Source organism: Apaloderma vittatum, unplaced genomic scaffold (genome assembly GCF_000703405.1).
Source record: "Apaloderma vittatum isolate BGI_N311 unplaced genomic scaffold, ASM70340v1 scaffold36697, whole genome shotgun sequence".
NCBI lineage: Eukaryota > Metazoa > Chordata > Aves > Trogoniformes > Trogonidae > Apaloderma > Apaloderma vittatum.
The window spans coordinates 2,792-22,827 of NW_009727369.1; the positions used below are offsets into that span (position 1 = coordinate 2,792).

The window sequence follows — 20,036 nt, forward strand, 5'->3', positions numbered from 1 at the left end:
TGTTATGTGTGTATTTAAAAAAGAATGGCAACTGGAGTTGATATTTCTACCAAAGAAAGAGTTTTATGTGCTATGACCCTTAACAGTTTGCTAATATATGTTCTCAGTTTGTTAGAGGAGAAACACCATTTGATGATACCCAATCATTTGCACTGTTGGGTATCTTATAAAAGAAATACAAAGCTTTTTTTTTTTAAAAAAAGTCAAAATAGTGTTTTATCTTATGTCTTGCATCTAAATACAAGAAAAAAAACCCCCACAAGATATGTGAAGGTCAGGTAAGTGATTTTGGTTTTAACACTTGAGCTCAGAAGAAAACTGAGGAGTTTTCACACTTTTGCCAATTCCTGATGAGACGTAATCTCTAACGAAAGGACTGTGCCGTGCCGTATGTACTACTTATCTCTAAACCGGAGCAAGGCAGAAACTAAAATCCCTTGGTGGTAGGCAGGTCTAATTTCTGCTTCTGTTAGAGCCTAAAATCTGAGGCTGCTGTATCATTCTTTTTCTCGTTCTTCATTCCCGTAAAGACCGATTTGACTCTCTAATGTATTTTATTGCTATTGAGGGGTTGTTACACTGACAGAAACTCATTAGTTGCAGCTTGTTTTCTGTTAAGTGAGTGGTTGAAGTCCTCATTACCACTTGGCTTCCTCCCTTGTTTGCTTTCCATTTGGAATGTGTTAGATTTAATATCCACAGCTAAAATTGCCAGACAAAGTACTTCCTATAAGCTGATTGAATGTTTGTGTTCTTGAAATGAAGCTACTCCAAGGGAGAGAGTGTATTTTGGTATTTAGAACGCCAAGTTAGAACTCCCTGTTAGAACTTAAATTATGCCGGGTATCCTGGTAGCTAGCACTGAGGAAATGCAGCTTTTAGCATCAGACTGGATATAATTCTGCCTCTCCTTCAGCATGTCTTCTCTTTTTTTGCCTCGGGCATCTGTGACATGTTCATTGGCACCAGAGCATAAGTTCCTCATCTTTCGCTTCTGCTTAAAAGTTCTGAAGCTTAAAGTATCTGTTTTCACCGAGGGGAAGGCCTAATTTTATTTTGGTTTTTATCGTATGTGTTTGTCGTGCCGTAGGAAAACAAACAGCACAGTGCTCTGGCAGCCTGGCTTGGGTATTTCCTACACCCAGAATGTGTATCACAGCGGAATTTTGATGTTGTGCTGTGTGAGCGTGACTTGTGAAGTGCAGAAGATAGGATGTGACAAGGAGATGAGTCTCCCGTCTGAGTTTGTCTGAAGACACGAGTAGGTGCAGTGAAGAAGAAACAGGAGGTTGCTGTTGACAGTTGAAATCAACTGACGACCGGGAACTCGAGCTCTGTTTGCTGAGGGTACTGAAATCAGGGTGAGGGGGTGGTATGGCCAATTTTTCTTAATTGGCATGTTGTCCCAGTCGTTTTGTGGAGTTTTGGAAGAAGATGTACTTGGGTGTGTACACACAAAACCAGAAAAGGCAAGGAGAAACCTGGATTGGACATAAACAGGGAGAGCAGTGTAATAGGAAATTAATGTGTTTTGAGGGCAAAACAGTTGAGCGCGAAGATTTCCCTGACCATGTGTAGTTTTAGTGTTCTGAACTCAAGGGATATCTTGTGCAGAAGACTGGACATGGGGTCATGGATAGCATACTTCAGTAAGCCTTGTAAGGAAGTCTTAACAAAACTCGATCGATATTGGAGCACATCCCCGATATTCTTCTAATGATATTTAAAATATTAAACCAGAGGACACAGCTTTCTGAATCCTATCTCAGCGCTTTGATACTGGCTTTTTGTATAAATATACACGTGTCGGTTTAAGCCATAGCTGGGGGAGTGACGTTACGAAAGCGGGGCTCACCTGAGGGCACTGGTTTTCCTGGCCATACCATCGTTAGGCACACGGCATTGATACATTGTGCCAGCCTCTGGGACACACCCTTGTCTTGATCTTCAAAACATTACCTGTTCTACAGAGTTAAAAACAAAAGGTATTTTTATTTACTTTTTTTTTCCCCCCCCACTCATTGCAGCGGAGTGGCCGAAGACCATGACAGGTCTCCCAAGCACGTCGGGGACTACCGCCAGCGTGGTCATTATCCGCGGATCGAAGATGTACGTTGCTCATGTTGGTGACTCAGGAGTGGTGCTGGGAGTCCAGGATGACCCCAAAGACGACTTTGTGCGAGCCGTGGAGGTGACACAGGACCACAAACCAGAACTTCCCAAAGAACGGGAGAGAATCGAGGGCCTTGGGGGCAGGTAACTGTTCCTGCTTCTTACTTCCCTTTGATCTCCATGTGCTATTTGTGTTTTTCTGACTGAACTAGACTGGAGTTTGCTTGTTTGGAGTGGGGACAAACAAGCGGCTGGATCTCGTAGTCTCTTTATATTTCCTATCTATGCTCTGGTTTTGTTACTTTTTTTTAGCTTGTTGAGGAATAAAGTTGAATGATCCGTTGTTACGCTGTGGTGCTTTTTTGCTAGTGGTTTGTGGTATAAACAAAATTTTACTTTCCAGGTTGATTCCCATGCAGCTGAGATATGGTTACAGTTCTAAATGTTCACTGAAAATTTTGAAAGGGGAAATACAGACATTTGACTTATTTTTCATTAAATTCTGACAAATTGGGGAGGTGGAGCCTTTCCATATAGGTAGCGATACAAACTCTGGAGCATCCTGTTTGTCAGATGGTGGAAGCACAGCAGTTTTGACACAAACTACTGTATAATTTCTCCTGTATTCTGCATTGTTCTGGAGGTGACAGTAGCAGCTGTTGACTAGGCTCTTCAAAGCTTTCATTTAAAGAAAAAAAAAAAATCTTAGATTTGAAACAAGATACTGTACTGGCTGTGTTTAAACATACGCTTAAAATGTTAGAATACCGCATTTTAGCAGCCATCTCTACATTAGTAATTTCTTCACTGTGAGGGGCTGGCAGATGTGAGAACAGCGCCGAGTTGCGGTTGATACGTGTTCCCCGTGACCGAGGAGGAAAGCGCGCAGGTTTGTCAGATGGCACTAGTGTTTGGAGACAAACCTCAGGGCTCGCGTTTGGTGTGGCTTCCCAGGAGCTCTCCGTTCTTCCCTTCTGCGCTGCCGCACCAGATGGACGGGCACAGTTTCCTCCTCTTAGCTGTTCAGAGACAGATCGCCGAAGGTTTTCCTGTTGACATATTTCATATGAGAACCCTGTCAGCTCATTAACCTTCAGGTGTTTGTATCTCTGGCAGGTGGAAGTTGATCAATTAGCTGTACAGGTAGCTTTGCAGAAAGGGTGATGTGCATTTTGCTTGGTTAGTACTTGTGAATGTGTAGGTTTCAGAATTGTCTATCTCAGATTGAAAGGCTCTGAAGCGTCAAGGCAACATACCCTGGAACATTGCATCATCAGGAATGGTGTCTATCTATTTATTTATTTATTTAACTGGTGCTCCTTCTGTGGGAGGCAAGTGGTGGGAGTGTGGTGAAGCTATTCTTATTTATGTCTTCTCTTTCATGAGAGTGAGTTGGGAAACGTTAATGGGAGAGTGTAATTGAATCTTTCATTAAAAAAATTATGTTTTCCTAGCAACAGCCTCAGAGGGCTGTGGGATGAGGTCTTCTTTCAGATAATGTCTGAAGTTATCTTTGTGTGGTCATTAGTTGTACGAGTGGCTGAGCTCAATTTTTAGGAAGTGGCGTTTGTGACTTTGCCGCATTGTGCACGCGAAAGGCCGGAGCTGAACATGCCCTTGTTGTTAAGGCCTTTGAAGTCTTGGGAAGTGCATCTTGAATAGCTTCAGTATGAGGAATCTGGAGGCTGTTTCAGAGCTTCTCAGTTTCTAATTACCAGTGGATAAAAGCTAGCTTTAACTTGGTTGGGACCAGGTTTTGCTAGTTCCTTGTTTCATTACTTTTTTTTCCTTGATAGTTCATGCTCTCTCTGTTCTTTCTTCCCTGCCTGGAAACAGCTGCCTGGTTTACTTGCTCTGTAGCTTTTCCTTTGACACTTCTAATGTCATCCATAAGACCAAAACCAAGTGCTCAGTGCCTTAGAGCAGGTGTTAACGTTCAAACACAGAGCTGTTTCTTCCTATCTCTTGCTTTTGGCAGAGAGAGACTATGAAAAGTCCTTTTATTTCTGCCTCATGCTGGTGCACCATTAAGGAAATCCCTACAGAAGGCTGCTCCTTTCTCTTTTTTTGTCTTTGCAACTGTACTGTGCTGCTCTTTACTGCCAGACTTCGGCAGATGGAGAAAACTGAAGGCGGAACTACATGATATTTCCACCCGAGTGAGCTGATGTTGATGCTCCTCATCTGAGGAAAGCAAATGCATTTCTGCTTTTTCTCCAACAGATTAAAAAGATACCCTTACATCTGGTTGTTGCAACCAGCCAAAATTTCTTCCAGGTCTTCATTCCTCTGCTTTTTCATTCCTTCTGTCCTTCATCTCTTCCTTTTCTCTTTGGCTTAATATGGAATGAAGCTGTCTAAGTGATCCCGTGTGTTTTGAAATATTTAATTGCGCCCTGGACTTCCCTGAGGGTGCTGTCATTATTGACTCCATATTTGCGATTTTAACTGGTTTTGTGTCATTGAAAACTAACTCCTGTGCTTTTTCAGTTCCCCACCTTTTTAACCCCTGCCTCTTTCTGATGGTTTTAGCGTGATCAACAAGTCTGGTGTGAATCGTGTCGTTTGGAAGAGACCCCGCCTGACTCACAACGGCCCCGTGCGCCGCAGCACTGTCATTGACCAGATTCCCTTCCTGGCTGTCGCTCGAGCGCTTGGTAAGTTGTGTCCGTGTTTGCAAAGTGAGAGGCCGCTGCATCCAGGCCACCAGAACTGAATTATACTGTTTTGCCAAAAACCGTATAGTTTAGAGGGGTTTACTCACTTGCCTTGGGAAGTCTGGTCCTTTTAAAAGTATTTTTAATGCCATTCGGAGTTCACTTTTCAAATAAAGCTGTAGAAGGCATCATTGGTGAGTGAAGGACTTGCCCTACAATATGCAGGATTTTCAAAGTGAGCCTGACAAGGATGGTCCTTCATTTCTGTTGCAAATGAAAATGTGCAAAGCAGGGTGTGTTTCCAAGACGGAGAGTGCGTTGGTCTTTTCCTTACTGAAGCAGTAGGACTGTGATTTTTGACGAGGTCGTGGTAAATTTTGCTGCGCAGCATACGGGTTACTTTGGTTGTCCTTTTGTGCTGAATCTGTTTTCTTTCAAGACTTAGCACAGAACGAACAAAGGGATGAAAATCAAGTCTGTGTTTTATCTGTAGCTTGCCTTTGGAGAGTATTAGTAATGGGAAACCAGCTCTGAGGAGCACTGTATTTGGAGGCACGTTAGAGTACCTAGCAACTGGCTTTGGGGAAGTGCTTTGTAAGTTACTTTGTAACTTAGTCTTTACATACCTCTTGCCCATGAGTACTAGTGTTTTCTGGTCAGGTTTTTTCCTTAAATTTCATGACAGAATTCCAATATTTTGCAGTTCACTTTGTTTCCTCCCTTCCTCCCTGTATTTGGGGGCAAGTTAGAGTACCTAGCAAACTGGCTTTGGGGAAGTGCTTTGTAAGTTACTTTGTAACTTAGTCTTTACATACCACTTGCCCATGAGTACTAGTGTTTTCTGGTCAGGTTTTTTCCTTAAATTTCATGACAGAATTCCAATATTTTGCAGTTCACTTTGTTTCCTCCCTTCCTCCCTTTGCCCTCGTCAAGAATTCTCTATCTAGATATGCCCATTATAGATTTGATTTTTTGGAAATATGATACATTAATTTTACCTGTGAAAACTGTCCTGTGATTTAACTGTCAAGCTTGCCAAGAAGAAATTATGTGATAGTGTTGCAAGTGTTCCTAGATGAGCTGGCAGTGTGGCATGGGGACAGTCTCTTCTGGGGACCGTGGTCGTCTTGATAATTGCATAGCATTGCTGTGTCTTTTTTTCAAAGGCAGTGATACCCGTTTCACATGGATTTATCCAGTGTTAAGAAGAATTTTGCATTGATAACTAATATTGTACAAAATAGTTATATGTCAAGAAAGAGTCACAGGTGGCTAGGTGGCTGAATGGTGATCTTTTAATTAAAATGAAGTTTTAATTTTATGGACATTTTTCTGTGTGTCATATTTTAAGCAAGATAGGTGCTTTTTTGCAGTTAGTGAAACCGACTCAAGAATTTGAGTAAATCCGTTGGAGTTAATAGTTAACCAGCAGAGATCTTTGTCCACTGAGCATGTATCCCTCTTCTCCCTTTTTCCACAGAAGGCTACATGTTCCTCACAGATTTTGGAATGTGTATGCTTAATTTTGAGTCTTTCATTCCTGTGATTGCAAGTTTGTTGTTTGTCTAAGTATCTCAATGACTTTTGACCTGATTCCTCTCCGCAAGCTGAACAAAAGGCTTTGGCTGGGTTCTGTGTGCAGATGGGAATTCAAGGAACGATGCATCTGTTAGCCCCCTCTTGCATTCTTTCCTGTTGCGTGGATGAAGAGGATTGCTTCAGAGTTTTGGGTCCAAGAAATGAGAACACCTATATTTTAGCAACTCTTGGTTTCGAAAGTTTGCGGATTTGAGAACTTGAGAGCTTTGGCATTTTTAAATCGTGGAGAAACAGGTTTAGTGTGACAACATTTTGGTGTTTGCTTGCTCAGGGAGCCTCCGTAGCCTCTTCCCATCCCCTTGCGAGGAGGTTTGACAAACCTCCCGAAGAAGCAACGCAGCTGCTTCGCTCCGTAGGACCCAGATGGCGCACAGACACTCGCAGTTTGGAAACAGGGTTTAACTTCTTTCTGAGGCCAGCATGCCCCTTACGCTGCTCACAAAAGACCTACCACGACTAAAGGCGTTTGCATTGATGCCGCCGAGGCCCGCTCGACCTCTTGGCTGGCTCCCAGGTTGCTCCCCCGGTTGGCACAGCTCCGCTGCATTGGAGCCTCTCCAGGCGGAGTAATAACTGTCAGTGCTGACACACCCTGGTTACCAGCACTCCGGTCCATCCCACGAGCGTCCAGCCGCCGTTACCACTGCTTCGCACCAAAGTAGTGGCTGCATTTAATGCTTAATTTATTTATAAGCCGTGCAACAAATCAGAAATACTTGGGCTTCTTACTATCCCTGTAAAGGATCTGTGTGCTTCTTTTGCTGTATACAGGTTTTGAGTCTTCTAGTGAAATACTTTAAACTGTAGCAGAATAGTCTGCATGTTAAGCATAGCTAGTTCTGGTAACCTTTTCTGGACAAGGAAAGCATCTGTCTTTATACCAGTTTGCCTTGCAGCGTGGATCCTTAGGGGTCCTGTGCAGTCTCGGAATTGTTCACCTTGGGACTTGCTGCACCTTCTGTTAAGACCACTGGTTTTTTGATTTTTTTTTTTCTTTAGAGTGTAATAATTTGGGTAAGTTTCCTGGCACCCATAGTTTCATGGTAACTGTCTGTTTTCTATGTCTGTCTCTAAAACAGGTGCGAGATAACTCCAATCTCCTTGGGTAGGGCAAGGCTCCGAGTGTGCAGTCTGCTGGATACCGTGGAGCAGATGCTCGAGGGCAGCAAGCCATCGTGTAGCTGGCCCGTGTGTTTTGAAGAGCCTGGTGTGCCATTGCATCATGTATTAGTTATTGTCTCCCTGTGGAGGCCGTAACTCCGCGGGGTGCTGGGGAGAGCAGTGTAGACTCCCCTGAGCCTGCTTACATGTGCGTGTCTGGGGCGGGGAAAGCTGGTGAGAAGGACATACAAGGTAGAGGAAGTATAGAAAAGCTACAGTCTGAGCTCTGAATATCTTATGGTATAACTTGAAACAAGAATAGAATGCAGAAACAAGTAGAAAAATGGTGTGATTAATCGCTGAGCCTTTTAGGTTGACTCTAAGTTTTCTTAAGTTGCTATTTAAGTTCATGTGCCCCCAGCTGTTCCCCAGCCAGACTGGTAATGTGTGATGTCATGGCAGAAATGGGTCTTGATTGTTTTCGAAATCATAGAATCTCTCTTGTTGATAAATTAGTTTGTAAAAGATTTACTAGATTTAGACTTGAACTTTTTTCCCTCCTCCTCCTTTTCCCCTTTTCTTGGGAACTAGTACAGAGCCAAGATCTGCAGCTGTCAAAAGGGTTATGTAGTAAGGGATTGCCTTGCAGTGTTGTGGTTTGGGGTTTTTGGTGGTTTTTTTTTTTTTTTTTTGCTTGTTTATTTTAAAAGATTAATGAATGATGAAACCTGAAGCAGGAACCCTTTAGTTAAACTACTCATTCATGTGTCAATATGAAATATCTTTCCCCTGTTTTTTTATTCTGTGGAAATATAATACGCTTACTGCTGTGTTTTAGCTGAAGTGGCCTCCACCGTACAGATTTGGCTTTTCATAACAACGTGGATTTCTTGCTGATCCCTAAAAAGAGTTATGTACCAGAACAGTGAATGCTCAATATATAGCTGCTTCAAGAAGGTTGGCTCTGACAGGGCTGTGGAAGCTGTTTTCCAGAGCAACTTACTGGGAGGCAGAACTGCTTTGTGAAGCTCTCTGAACATGCATACCATGAAACCCTAGAGAAGAGGGTGTGACTGACCTCAAATGATCCAAGGAAATACCTGTGTAAGGGTTTAGTTTACATGCTTTTAACTATTTTTTTTCAAGTTACTGAACGGAATGAGTCACGTGAAGGCATGTGTGGGTCCATGTAGCTCAAATGAGAAAGTTTGGGGCTCCCTCTCCGCCCTCTTTGGCAGACTGGAGGTCTCTGTGCATGTCTCTTCAGCTCTATGACAATGTAGAAAAACAATAATAGAACTTCCCTCCTAAGATCAGAACTTTATCGTGGTTTGGTCAGTGCGTTCTTCTGTTTTACCCCTTGTCTTCAGTAAGCGAATGCTGTCGAGGGTTGTCCTTTGAGGCTTGAGATTCCACCTTAGCGTTCATCTGAAGGATTTAATCCAAGGCCAGAGGTTGTGAGTAGCTTTCTGCTTGCCCTTTTAGCTCTTCGCCTCCACTTCAGCATACTAATTCTTGCAGGCTTTTCTCTTGGCCAGACACCGTTTTTTCTCTCTTGCTTGTGATTTTGCTGACATAGAAGGAGAAATGAGCAGTCGTGGTGAAGCCTGCCTTATGAGCAGCTTGTAATTCACCATTCGTTTGAAATGCAATTATTTCCTGTGCTGTTGAGACGATGCTCTCTTGCCTGTGCTTTCCTTTCCTCCATGGTGTTGAGGGTGGCGTTCTTTCAGCAAGTTTGCACTTACATGTAAAAGAAGCTCCTTAAAAAGTGCTGTAAAGGAGTAGTGAAACTTTTAAAGCTTCAGGTGCTTCTGTGGACTTTTTCTGCTGGCTGCTACCTTCGGTTTTGTCCCTGTCCCGCCGACTGAAGCATCTTCAGTCATTCCTGGGTTGCAGGGATGGGATGTCGCGTTTGCCTCCCGGCTGCTGTGCACATGCCCTCTTGTGGCTGCAGGGCTGAGCTGCCGCCAGTTTTGGTCAAAACGTCCTTGGGTCCCAGCTCAGCACGACTGGTTTTAAGTGGTTCCTGTCTGTGGCCGTGCTGAGATTTGTGTCACTTCCTAGCAGCTCTGCCTCGCTGACAGTGAAAAAAGGAAGTTCTGCAAGACTTCTCTTTGTACTGACAGACCTTTTAGATAAAATGTTGATTTTAAAAGATCTGGGATTAATCAAACTCGTTTTTTGTTTTGGACTGTCTTATAATGGTCAACTTTTCTTTCCTCTATTAAAACCAAGAAATATTTTTACATTTAAAACGTGCCTCAGACATAAATGAAAGGCTGGATTTATGTGACTTCTGGACGTGGTATCGCTATACAAAGGCTTTGGTCTTAATCCAATCCAGTCTACTTATATGATGAGTGTATTTGTTTGTAACTTCAGTTACTTTTCTGGCAGGAGCTGAGTTACAAGTAGGTTTGTTTTATTGTATTTTACAAGGTAATGTAAGCCGGGAAGAGACTACATATTTCGAAATTTTTGTAGGTAGCTAAATTAGTTTCCTTCTCGTTTAGTATGATGATTTCAAACCTCTATTTTCTTACTTTGTAAGATGCAATGTCATTTTTGTGTACATCTCTCTATGTTATTCTGGTTCAAGTCATGGCTAAGAAACAGGTATGATTTTCCTGGAAAACACGGAAGGAACTACATTAATACTTTGTTGTTTTTGTTTGGAAATAAGCAAGCCTCATGCCAAAAGAAATGTTCCTGGTGTGTAAGTTTTCAGAGAACAAGATTAAGTTTTGTGAACATTTGTTTTTTTAATTAGGAACAAAACTAGTCTGACTCACAAAGTGAAGCCTGAGAACCTGGCATTCCAGTTCTGTAATAGTAGCCTTTGGCATGTCGCGTCATCTTACGATCTTGCCAGTCTGCTCAAGGGTCACTTGTCTGTCTGCTTGCTCTGGGACAGAATCAAAGATTTCAGAGCACTTCGAAAAGCTTAGGGAGAAGGAAGGAGAGTACATTTTTCCCTTTTTCTGTCCCAGAATTGTGACACAGGGTGCCGTGTAAGGTGCCTCGTACCAAATTTGTTGTGTATTCTGCATCTGCTGTGGGTGCTTTGCTCTCCAGCTGGCCAGCGGAAGATGGACAGCTGACAGGAGTTGTTCTATCTATGCAGCAGCTCTAAAAAGCATTGACTTAATCTGTAGTGCTGTGCCCTTTAGGAAAGGAAACATCAGCACCTCATCCTAGTGACGTGGGCTGGCCTTTGCTGGCTCAGAGTTGGAGGATCTGCGAGAATTAGTCTCAAAGGGAAGTACTGCTCTACCGAGGGTCGCTTGCCTGCTTGGTTAGTCTGAGTTTGTGGGTTTATGGGAGCGGACTGATGATAAATTAACTCAGAAGGTAACATTTTCCCTGTTCTTTAGGGCAATCAGCAAGTGCTGGTTGTTTCCTTCTGGACTGAGGAAGGAAGAATATGGATTTTTTTTCTATATGCCTCAAGCTTCAAATATACTTTGTGGAATTTCTCCTAGGCACCTAGAAAGGTTGGGCTCCTGGTCAGGGGTTTGTGAGGTGTGAATTGATTGCGTGTGCTCCTGGAATCTCTGTGCTCCCTTCATCAAGTTTATAATCTTTGGAGTCCCCTTTATAACCAATGTGATATTCCCCTTTATCCCCATGAGGAGCCTTCTTCCTCTTGGAGGACGATTCTCTGAGATCAGTATGATTGTAACTCGGATGTTTCTCAGGAACAGCAGCAGATGGGCATGATGACATGTATGTAGATGAACCAGAATTAAATCACTTCAGGTTATTTTTATCATAGACCACAGTATTTTTAATTTAACATAAATGATCCAGCTAATAACATTTGTCACTTCTTCAGAGAAAAGCACAAAAATATTGCGCGCGTTGGAAGTGGATGCTGCCACCGATTCCAAGATCCGGTGGTTGTTACATCCCCAGCTCTTGTTTGTTTTACCTGCTGCGTCCGTGACAGGCACGATGCGAAGAACTCGCGGCGCCTGAAGACTTCTCGTGGCAATTCATACCCAGTAATTGCTGTGCTGGAGCTCAGCTCTTGTGTTACAGTATTTATTTTGATCTTGTTGCCAGCTGGCTTGCTTTGTTGTGAGTCTGCGGAGGGAGAGTGCACCTCTATAGGGGCAGGCCTGGCTTTTAATTAGCACTTATTAGGAGCGTGTGTTTCTGGCTGCTGCTGCTGCTGCAAGGAAGGTGAATCGGTGCTTTAGTGAGGATGGACCAGCCGTGCCTGCCGTGGTGAAGTGCAGTAATTGAGTTGAAGTATTCCCTTCCTCGATTCTGGAAAAGTCTTTTCAACCAGTTGATAGCTTAAGGCAAAGCTAGTGGAAAGAAGGAGGAAGACAAAAAGCTTATTTATTATCTTTAAAAGGGTGGTGATGGTTGTGGAAGAAGGCTACGGGCATGCTTTCTGAAGCCAGCAAAAAGCAAAGAATAAAACCTGACAAAACCTTACTCCTAAGCTGGAGTTCTTAGGCTTCTGTAAGCTTTTCGATTCTGACATTTTAATTAATTTCTACTTTTAAAGCCATGTGTTCTGCACAGGAAAATCTAGCCAGTGCTCGCAAATAGTAATGTTACTTTCTGTTGCTTGTCACTATAGGAAGCTATTTGTGAAGGTGTTAGTGCAACATAATACCTTCTTGATTTAAAGGCCCAACCTTAGCAAAAGTTTTAATTTTTTTCAAGTATACTTGAAAAGTATATATACTTCAGGTGTACATGAAATTGAAATAAATTAATGTGGAAATGCATTTTTCTGATGGAGTGGTTTTTACTCGAGGGTGGTTTGGAGGAAGCACTTGAACCGATAGCTCTTCTGATTGAAATGTGTTATTGAGATTCAGTTCAGGCCACCGGTACTGGCAAGGTGACCCCAAACCCATTCGCATGGCAAGAAAGATTTAAAAATAGAAAGGTTCACTGCATGAGGCCTTCCAAGGGAGAGGCTTTAGCTCTCATTTTCTGCTTTCCTGCTGGAACCCAGGCACTCCTTGTGTTCCTGTGGCTTCATTCCAGCTCCAGAATTTGACACAAGGTGTTGAGCTGGAAAGTGGCTCTAGCTCTGCATGGCTTTGGAAGTGATGCTGATGCCGTGGAAGGAGGAGGAGTGGGAAAGAGAAATTAATAAGGAAAAAGCTTTTGGGTCTCCTCCTTTGCCCTCTTCCTTTGTTCCCTCTTTGGCACCTGCGAGCACAAATTCAGACGCAGCGAGACATAACTGTGTGTTTCCGTGTCGCTTAGATGGCTGTAGAGGATCTCGGAGGTTTTAAAAAAATAAATGGAGAGGGGTAGATAGTTGGGCATCTTGTGTGTGAAAAGGTGGGATTTTTTGAGGATTTTTTTTTTTCCTCCATGAGCAGGGCTTGTTAGGGTGTGCAGGGCAGCGTACCATCGGGATACAAATTGAAGTCTAGTGCTCTGGATGACGTTGAGGAGATAAAAAAGGTGTTACGTGATCCTCCCTCCCCAAACCTCGGCCTAGTTCTGTAAACTGTAGCATGATTCCCTGTACAAGGGGTGTAGGGGCTTTGTCTCCAGTATTTAAACTGTACAAATAATTGGAAAGGCAGGTTTTTGCAAACTTGGTGTGGGTTCACCGAAGTAAGGCTTTACTTCTGTTTCAGGAGGACTGAAGTTCTTCAGATTGGTTTTAGTTTGGGTGTGGAGGTTTCACTGTTTTCTAGCTATTAATCCATTATATTCCCACTGTTTCCGAAAATCTAATTTATAAGAGAGTAGAAGACCTCCTGTGAACACAGGTTGATTTGAAAGCGTTTTTATGTAAATTCCTACATATCAATCAATACGATGGGAAAGGGACAGCAGCAGAACAGTAGTTGTGCTGTCGTAACTTTGTGTGGCTGTTGGGGACTTGAGACTCACGGTAATTGTTTTATGGGAATGTTTTTCTGCAGTTTCCAAGATTCATATTTCCGTGCGTAATGTAACAATGCAAAAATGTTTTCTTCTTTGCCAGGTGATCTGTGGAGCTACGACTTCTACAGTGGTGAATTCGTTGTATCTCCTGAACCTGACACTAGTGTGCACACAATTGATCCCCAGAAGCACAAATATATTATCCTTGGCAGTGACGGCCTGTGGAACATGATCCCACCTCAAGATGCTATCTCCATGTGCCAGGATCACGAGGAGAAGAAATACTTCATGGTGAGAGCGGTCACTATAAGTCACTGTGGAAATTTTAATGCTTTTTTCCTCACATGATTGCGTGGTTTGGCACGTACGAATGTCGTTCAGGCATATTCACGGTTTTGCCCCCACGTGTGAGTCGTTACAGTGTGACTGATGCTGTGCTTGCATGTGTTGTCAGATACCATGCATGCTAACATTGGTTAAATTATTTGATTTAAATCATTTTGGGGAAATTTAACTACCAGGATGGTACCAGTGAGGAATAAAGAAGGTGGAAGTGTTTCTTCTCTTAAGGATGTTTATATAAAGTATTATCTGGAAATGAAATCTTATTTCACACCAAGATGCATCATTTATTGGTTTTTATGTGATTTTTCCAAAGTCTGGGTTAAATTCTTCTCTGGTTTATGCTACAAAACAGTTGAGAATTTATGTAGTGGAGCTTCTGAGCATCAGATAGTAAATACTCTGTAAAATCCTTGAGAGGCTTTTGGAAAGACCGTAGGATGTGTTAAAACCAGGCTATTTCTGCAAATCATTGCATCAGTGTTGTGGCTTAAAGCACTCCTATATACCTGAATTCTACCATAAACTGATTTTAAAGTTCTGTTTCACTAAGAAGGAAGATAAGTTTCAATTAATATTTCCTATAGTGTTTCTGAATCAGACTACTTTAGCACATGAGAGAGAGAGAGAGAGAGGAATATGTATCTCACTGTGTGCCACATAAACTGTTTGTCTTTCATTTATAAAATGGACCTGATTGTCTTTTTCTTCTAACATAAAGGGAGAGCACCGACAGTCTTGTGCCAAAATGCTGGTGACCAGGGCGCTGGGCCGGTGGAGGCAACGCATGCTCCGCGCGGATAACACTAGTGCCATCGTCATCTGCATCTCGCCACTGCAGGACAGCAAAAGCAACTTGGAAAATGAAGAAGAATTGTATCTCAACTTGGCAGAGGGTCCCTGCTATAGCAGCCCCGATACGAATGTCATGACACCCTCCCGCTGCTGTACCCCCCCAGTCAAGGTAACATTTCTTTTCAGTGTTTTAAATGTTCCACTTCTGAGTGAGGACCCCACTAAATACGCATCGGTCTCCTTCTTCTTCCCTTAGCAGTAATTTCTTTTTGTGCAGTTTACTGTGATGTGTCAGAGCGGTACCAGTGATTGAAGCAATGCTTTTAGAAACTACTGGCCTGTCAAATTAAACTGACTTTATTGATATATATATATAAATTACTTCTATTTTAATGGAGAAATTAATTCTTCTCTTGGATTAAAATAGAACTGGTGTTGCCAATTAAAAAATATAGATCGTTTTCTCAGTATTTCTTTTTATTAGAAGTACTGATTTAATATAGGTTTCTACTTCAATAACAAGCGTCCAACCATCCTTACACAGTACCTGTAAAGATCAGAAGAAAAGTGTGAGGAGGAAGCTGAAAAGAGGGAGGAAAAGATCAGTGTACTGTCAGAACATTTCAGAAATACTTGAGAGAAAAAAAGCGTCTCCAGGCAGATCACAATAAATGAAAGATCTTAGCAGTTGTGTCTCCATGTATGTGTTTTTTGCAAAACAAGAGCTTTGTGTAGCTCTTTACGTATACTTGTAACTGCACCATCCTGAGCAATGTTATCTTTTTCATAGTACAAAGAGCTTTATCACTCAGGTAAGAGCACAATGGAAGGAAAAACATATTTCAGTAAACTTTGGTTATCTAATGGCAGATCTGCAGGCTTTCAATTTATAGAACCTTCATGGGTACCTTCTGGGTCAAATTCAGTGTGTGCAGGAGCGCTGTTGGCTCAGTGTTTTCTTTTAAATGAAAATTACATGAAATTGAGGCATTTAGAACTCTGAAATGTAATCTCAGATATTTGTACCAAGCAAGAGATGTTGGCAACAAGAGCCAACAGTGTCTTGTACAGTAAAAACATTAAACCTGAGTCATGGCTGGAGACACAATTTAAAAAATGAAAATGAGCAGATGAAGTAACATTGCCAGAGCTGATCTACGTGTGGCTTTTATATACGGCTTCTGCCAGAACTGAGTTGAAAAATAACCTCTAAAATACCATCTGTAAAGGTCTTCTCTCTAGTGTTGCTATATGTAATAGAAAAATGTTATGTAGGTGTCTTGACACGTGGGGAGCAACAGGGGAGTGGAGAACCAAATCTAGCAAAAATTCTAGTCATTTTCTCTTGTGGAAAGCATTTTATTAAACCTTAGTATTGGATTTTTCAAAGTGCTGAGCAGTCACAGATCTCTTTGTGAAGGTGAACTGAAGTTTCTCTGAGCTGTGACTTGAAAAGCAGCCATTTATTCACCTGAGATGCTACACTGACTTACTCTGATTCAGCTGTGTGTGCACCTGAGTTTTCATAAAACATTGTCATTTGCCTTACACTGTTGGTATGTAAGATGGCCTTGAAATCTACTTTTGAAGGACTTGCTGAGTGACTAGGGATTTCTTCACAATTAAATCTTTAATACGGTCATAATTCATATCTTCAGGGCACTGCATAAATACTCATTTTCATAATCCCCCTGTGGATAGTGAAAGCAAGTATTGTTCCCATTTTCTTATTGGTAAAACTGAGAACGAGGCAAAAACGCTTATCAAAGGCTGCAGAAGGGATGAGTCGCTGAAGGGAGGGTCAGGGTTTATAAAGTTGCTGATTCTCAGGCTGTGATTTAAAACAGCTTCTTTTCAACGTACAGAATGACTGTGCTTCATAAAAAGCGTGTGGGTGTGCTGTGAAGAATGAAGTTTCTTTCTTTCCAAGTTGCAGAGCTTAAAACTAGGCAATAAAATAGTCACGTAACAAGCAGTCACTTTATATTTAGACTGGCTTTGTCCACTGCTCCGCCTTTGCGTGTGCGGTCAGGGCCCCTGTGATGGTTTGTCAGTCTCCCGGATAGTCAGGTGAGGCAGTAACCAAGAATTCCAGCTGTGCCAAAGGCCAGAAGACTTATTCTGCTGTTTGCCCTAACACTGCTTGCCCATCTGTTGATGTGTAAAATCTTCAGAAGGCAGAATAGGTGCTTGCACCGCGATGTCTCAAGGAGGGAAGTCCTGTCTGCGTCTTGGAAAACGCTCCCAATGAAAAGCACAGGACAGAGATTGCAGGCGTTGCCTTCTACGCAGCTTCCCAACTAACAGGGCGCAGATCCCTCGGCGTTACAGTGTCAAAAGGGAAGGTTCAGAGTCCGAGTGCGTGTGAACAGCCCTCTCAATGAGGGGATGACCTGCCTGCCACTGTAAGACACTTGCCATTTGGATTACTCAAATAAATGCATTTATGAAGCTGATGTGCACAAGTTCAGATCTGCAGCCTGAGTTTGTGTCTGTCTCTCAATGTGGAAAAAAGATAGCTCTGTTTTGGAGTAGGATTTATCTCTCCCTGATAAGTTTTGGGGATGTTCAGTCACACGCTGTCTCCACCCTCAACGGATAATGCAGGCCAAATAATTATATTTATGCCTAAATATTTTTTTTTTCCTTTTCTCTCAGCTTTCAGAAGATGATCTGTGGCCACGACTGAATGCTTCTGAGCCTGTCCCTCCCCTCCTGCATAGCAACATGATCTCGGAAAAGTATTTAGAGCTGCCCAACGAGATTGCCAAAAGCAATTTACCTTCATCAGGAGCAACCCTGAAGGATTTGGGCCCGCAGGAGGACAAGTGCAGCAAAGCGTTGGCTTTGAGGATACAGGAATCCTACAGCAATGGTTTGTCGGTCGGTCTCTCCCCTTCCAACTCCGCAAATTCAGGCATGGACCAAAAAGCCTTCAAGGTGTCTCCTAACGGCCAAACAAAAGCCCAAGATGCAGAGAGGACACCCACGGCAAACTTTAAAAGGACACTGGAAGAATCTAACTCCGGCCCAGCGATGAAGAAGCCAAGACGGGGCCTGAGTCGAAACCTGGGTGTCCAAGCGGAAGGCATGGCCGCCACCCCGCAGCGCAAGAACTCCAACAAGCTGACGATGCGGCGTAGCCTGCGGGGCCAGAAGAAGCTCAGCAGTTCGCTCTTCCACCCACCCAGGAAGGCAGTCTGCGTCTGCTGAAGGGCGTTGGTGCGAGGGAGCGCATTTTGGTCCGATTTAGAATTTGAAAGTTGGTGCAGAAGTTTGAAACTCTTCCTGTTTTATCTTTTTTTAAAGTAGAAACTTTTTTTGGTATCGAACAGCTTTATCCCAGCCTTGTACTTGCTTGTATTATAACTGTGAATTTTGTAGATGTGTAGGGGTATAAGTCACTGTAAAATGTGTGTAAATTTGTATTCCTTCATATAAATGTAGTCTCTTTTCTTCCTTGTATAATTGCTACAGCAGGGCTAAACCTTGTTTTAAAAAAAAAAATAATCCTTTTTGTTAATTTACTAAAGTCATGAATTTGTATACGCTTCTTGTGATGAGAATTTCACAACTTTTTAACTAAAGTAAATTATTAAACAGAATGGAAGATATGTATTTTCGTAGCACTATATGTTCCACCTAAAGTGTGTCTTTTAGAGAATACACTAGGTCTATATTTTGTTTTTAAATTTTAGATTTCTCGGAAATGAAATGTATGTGGAAGCAGAGATGTTGAGTCTTGCTTTACACAGCTCAATGTCAATTTCTTTATGTTAATTAAAATACTATGCAGTATCTTATTTAGTTGTATTTTTTGTAACATTAATCGTCAAGGTATTTAGCAAAGAAGTGTGTGTTTAAAACTCCCAAGAGCATACTATAAAGCCATTCCCTGTTAGAAATGATGGCGTTTTGATCCAGGCATAAGTGTATGCCCTACTATGGAGGCATGAATTTTCTGCTATTCCAATACCGATGGTGCTGCTAATAACTTTCAACATAAGGTCTTAAATTATTTTATGACTATTTTCATTGAGTATGTGGACCATGTGTACGTTCACCTAAATAAAACACGTGAAAATTTGATGGGGGTGCCTTTTTCTGAATTTCAAGCTTAGGTTCTGTTGAGCGCATTCGTATTTATTTTGCATTTGTCAAAATCGAATACTTTCCCCTTCTTTACTGTGGCTTATGCAACAAGAAATCCCACGTAATTTCATTAGGGAATTGATCCTGGCACTTTATATGAATGTTTTATTTTTTTCTTTTAATGAAGAGGTAAAGGCCAGCATTTTCTTCCACTGGCTAGGGTTCATTATTTATAGAATCTAATTCTTCACTGCTGGAACAATAAAACCCGTGTTGAAATCAGGCCTGTTATCTCTATATGTTACCGTGGTTACAGAAAACCTAGGGGGAATCATTCACTTTCTGGAAATGCATATTCTCCTTCATCCATCCTGTGAACGCAGCACCTTCGTAGGAGATGAAAGTAACTGTCCAAACCGAACCCTTCAGCTGTTCATGACTGTGTTTGTGGGGTGTAACTTAGAGCTAACAATAAAGTTTTGCTCGAAGTGATGTTGAAATTATACACTGTATGGGGGGAGAAGTAGACAGAGGCTAACAGCAGCTATCTATACTTACCTAGCAGCAATCTTTGCAACAAGGTAAAGTATTAACTGTCTATTTTCAATTTAACCTCATGACATTCAGCCTTTCAAAGATGCCTGGTCACAATAAGGATACAAATCCAGCAAGTTAGTTGTATTGCTGCTTATAAGGTAAACGTGCGACCCCCCAAAACAAAACAGCAACTCCCTGGGTTTTTTTTCCTCTATATAGGAACAAAATTTTTCATCAAATTCTGCTGGGATTCTCCAGCGGCAGGGGCACACCTCAGCTTTTTTCACTTTTAAGAACCTCTACAAAACCTACAAGTTCAGGGAAAGCTGCAGAGTGCTGGGAAGGGTCAGACACGCAGAGCCCCTCTGCAGCTGGCATCAGCTTACCTGCCAATACACGAAATTGCCAGCACTTTGCTTTTTTGTCCACCTTCAGCTGGCATCATTTGAATTCTCTGAAATTAGTTATCAAAGCCCTAACAGGGAAGCGTGGAAATTTACAGTTAACGTGCAAACATGTTCTCCTTTTGGTGAAACAGGCTCGCTTAACAGCAAAGCTTTTTTTATTCTTACGAAGGGAAACTCTGATATGGGCCAAAGCGCCGTTCGGCGGAAAGCAGGCGCGACTGGCATCACCCTGCTGCACTTCCGAACAAAAATTAAAAATGAAAGCCTCCAGCGCTACCGTTGTGTTTTCCAACGGGCAGTCCACAGAAAACCAGGGGTTTGAATCTTCTCCAGGCTGAGGCGCCCAAAGGGCGGTTTCTCCTCCGGCAACACGTGCTTTGAGAACAAGCGCTGGGCTCTGGGGTTTTTTTATTGTGTTTTTAATTTTCGTGGTGACAGGAACCGGCGTCGATTCCCAGAACAGGTCGTCCAATCCCGCGTTTGAGGTGCCCGCAGCCCGACACCACCACGGACACCCGCG

The 20,036-nt window shown here is 42.4% G+C and overlaps 1 protein-coding gene across 1 annotated transcript; it reads left to right on the forward strand.

The window, feature by feature from the left end:
• The first annotated feature begins 2,033 nt into the window (after positions 1-2,033).
• Positions 2,034-18,569, forward strand: PPM1D (protein phosphatase, Mg2+/Mn2+ dependent, 1D). Its single transcript, XM_009873645.1, has 5 exons — positions 2,034-2,256; positions 4,645-4,769; positions 13,444-13,634; positions 14,407-14,649; positions 17,139-18,569. Exons 1-5 carry the CDS (start codon positions 2,045-2,047, stop codon positions 17,691-17,693), a joined length of 1,326 nt encoding a protein of 441 aa, XP_009871947.1. The 5' UTR covers positions 2,034-2,044; the 3' UTR covers positions 17,694-18,569.
• The last annotated feature ends 1,467 nt before the right edge of the window (positions 18,570-20,036 follow it).

Coding starts and splice junctions, on each gene's coding strand:
- PPM1D (XM_009873645.1), top strand. CDS start 2,045: ATGACAGGTCTCCCAAGCACGTCGGGGACTACCGCCAGCGTGGTCATT. Junction 2,257..4,644: donor ATCGAGGGCCTTGGGGGCAG/GTAACTGTTCCT, acceptor TGATGGTTTTAG/CGTGATCAACAAGTCTGGTG. Junction 14,650..17,138: donor GCTGTACCCCCCCAGTCAAG/GTAACATTTCTT, acceptor CTTTTCTCTCAG/CTTTCAGAAGATGATCTGTG.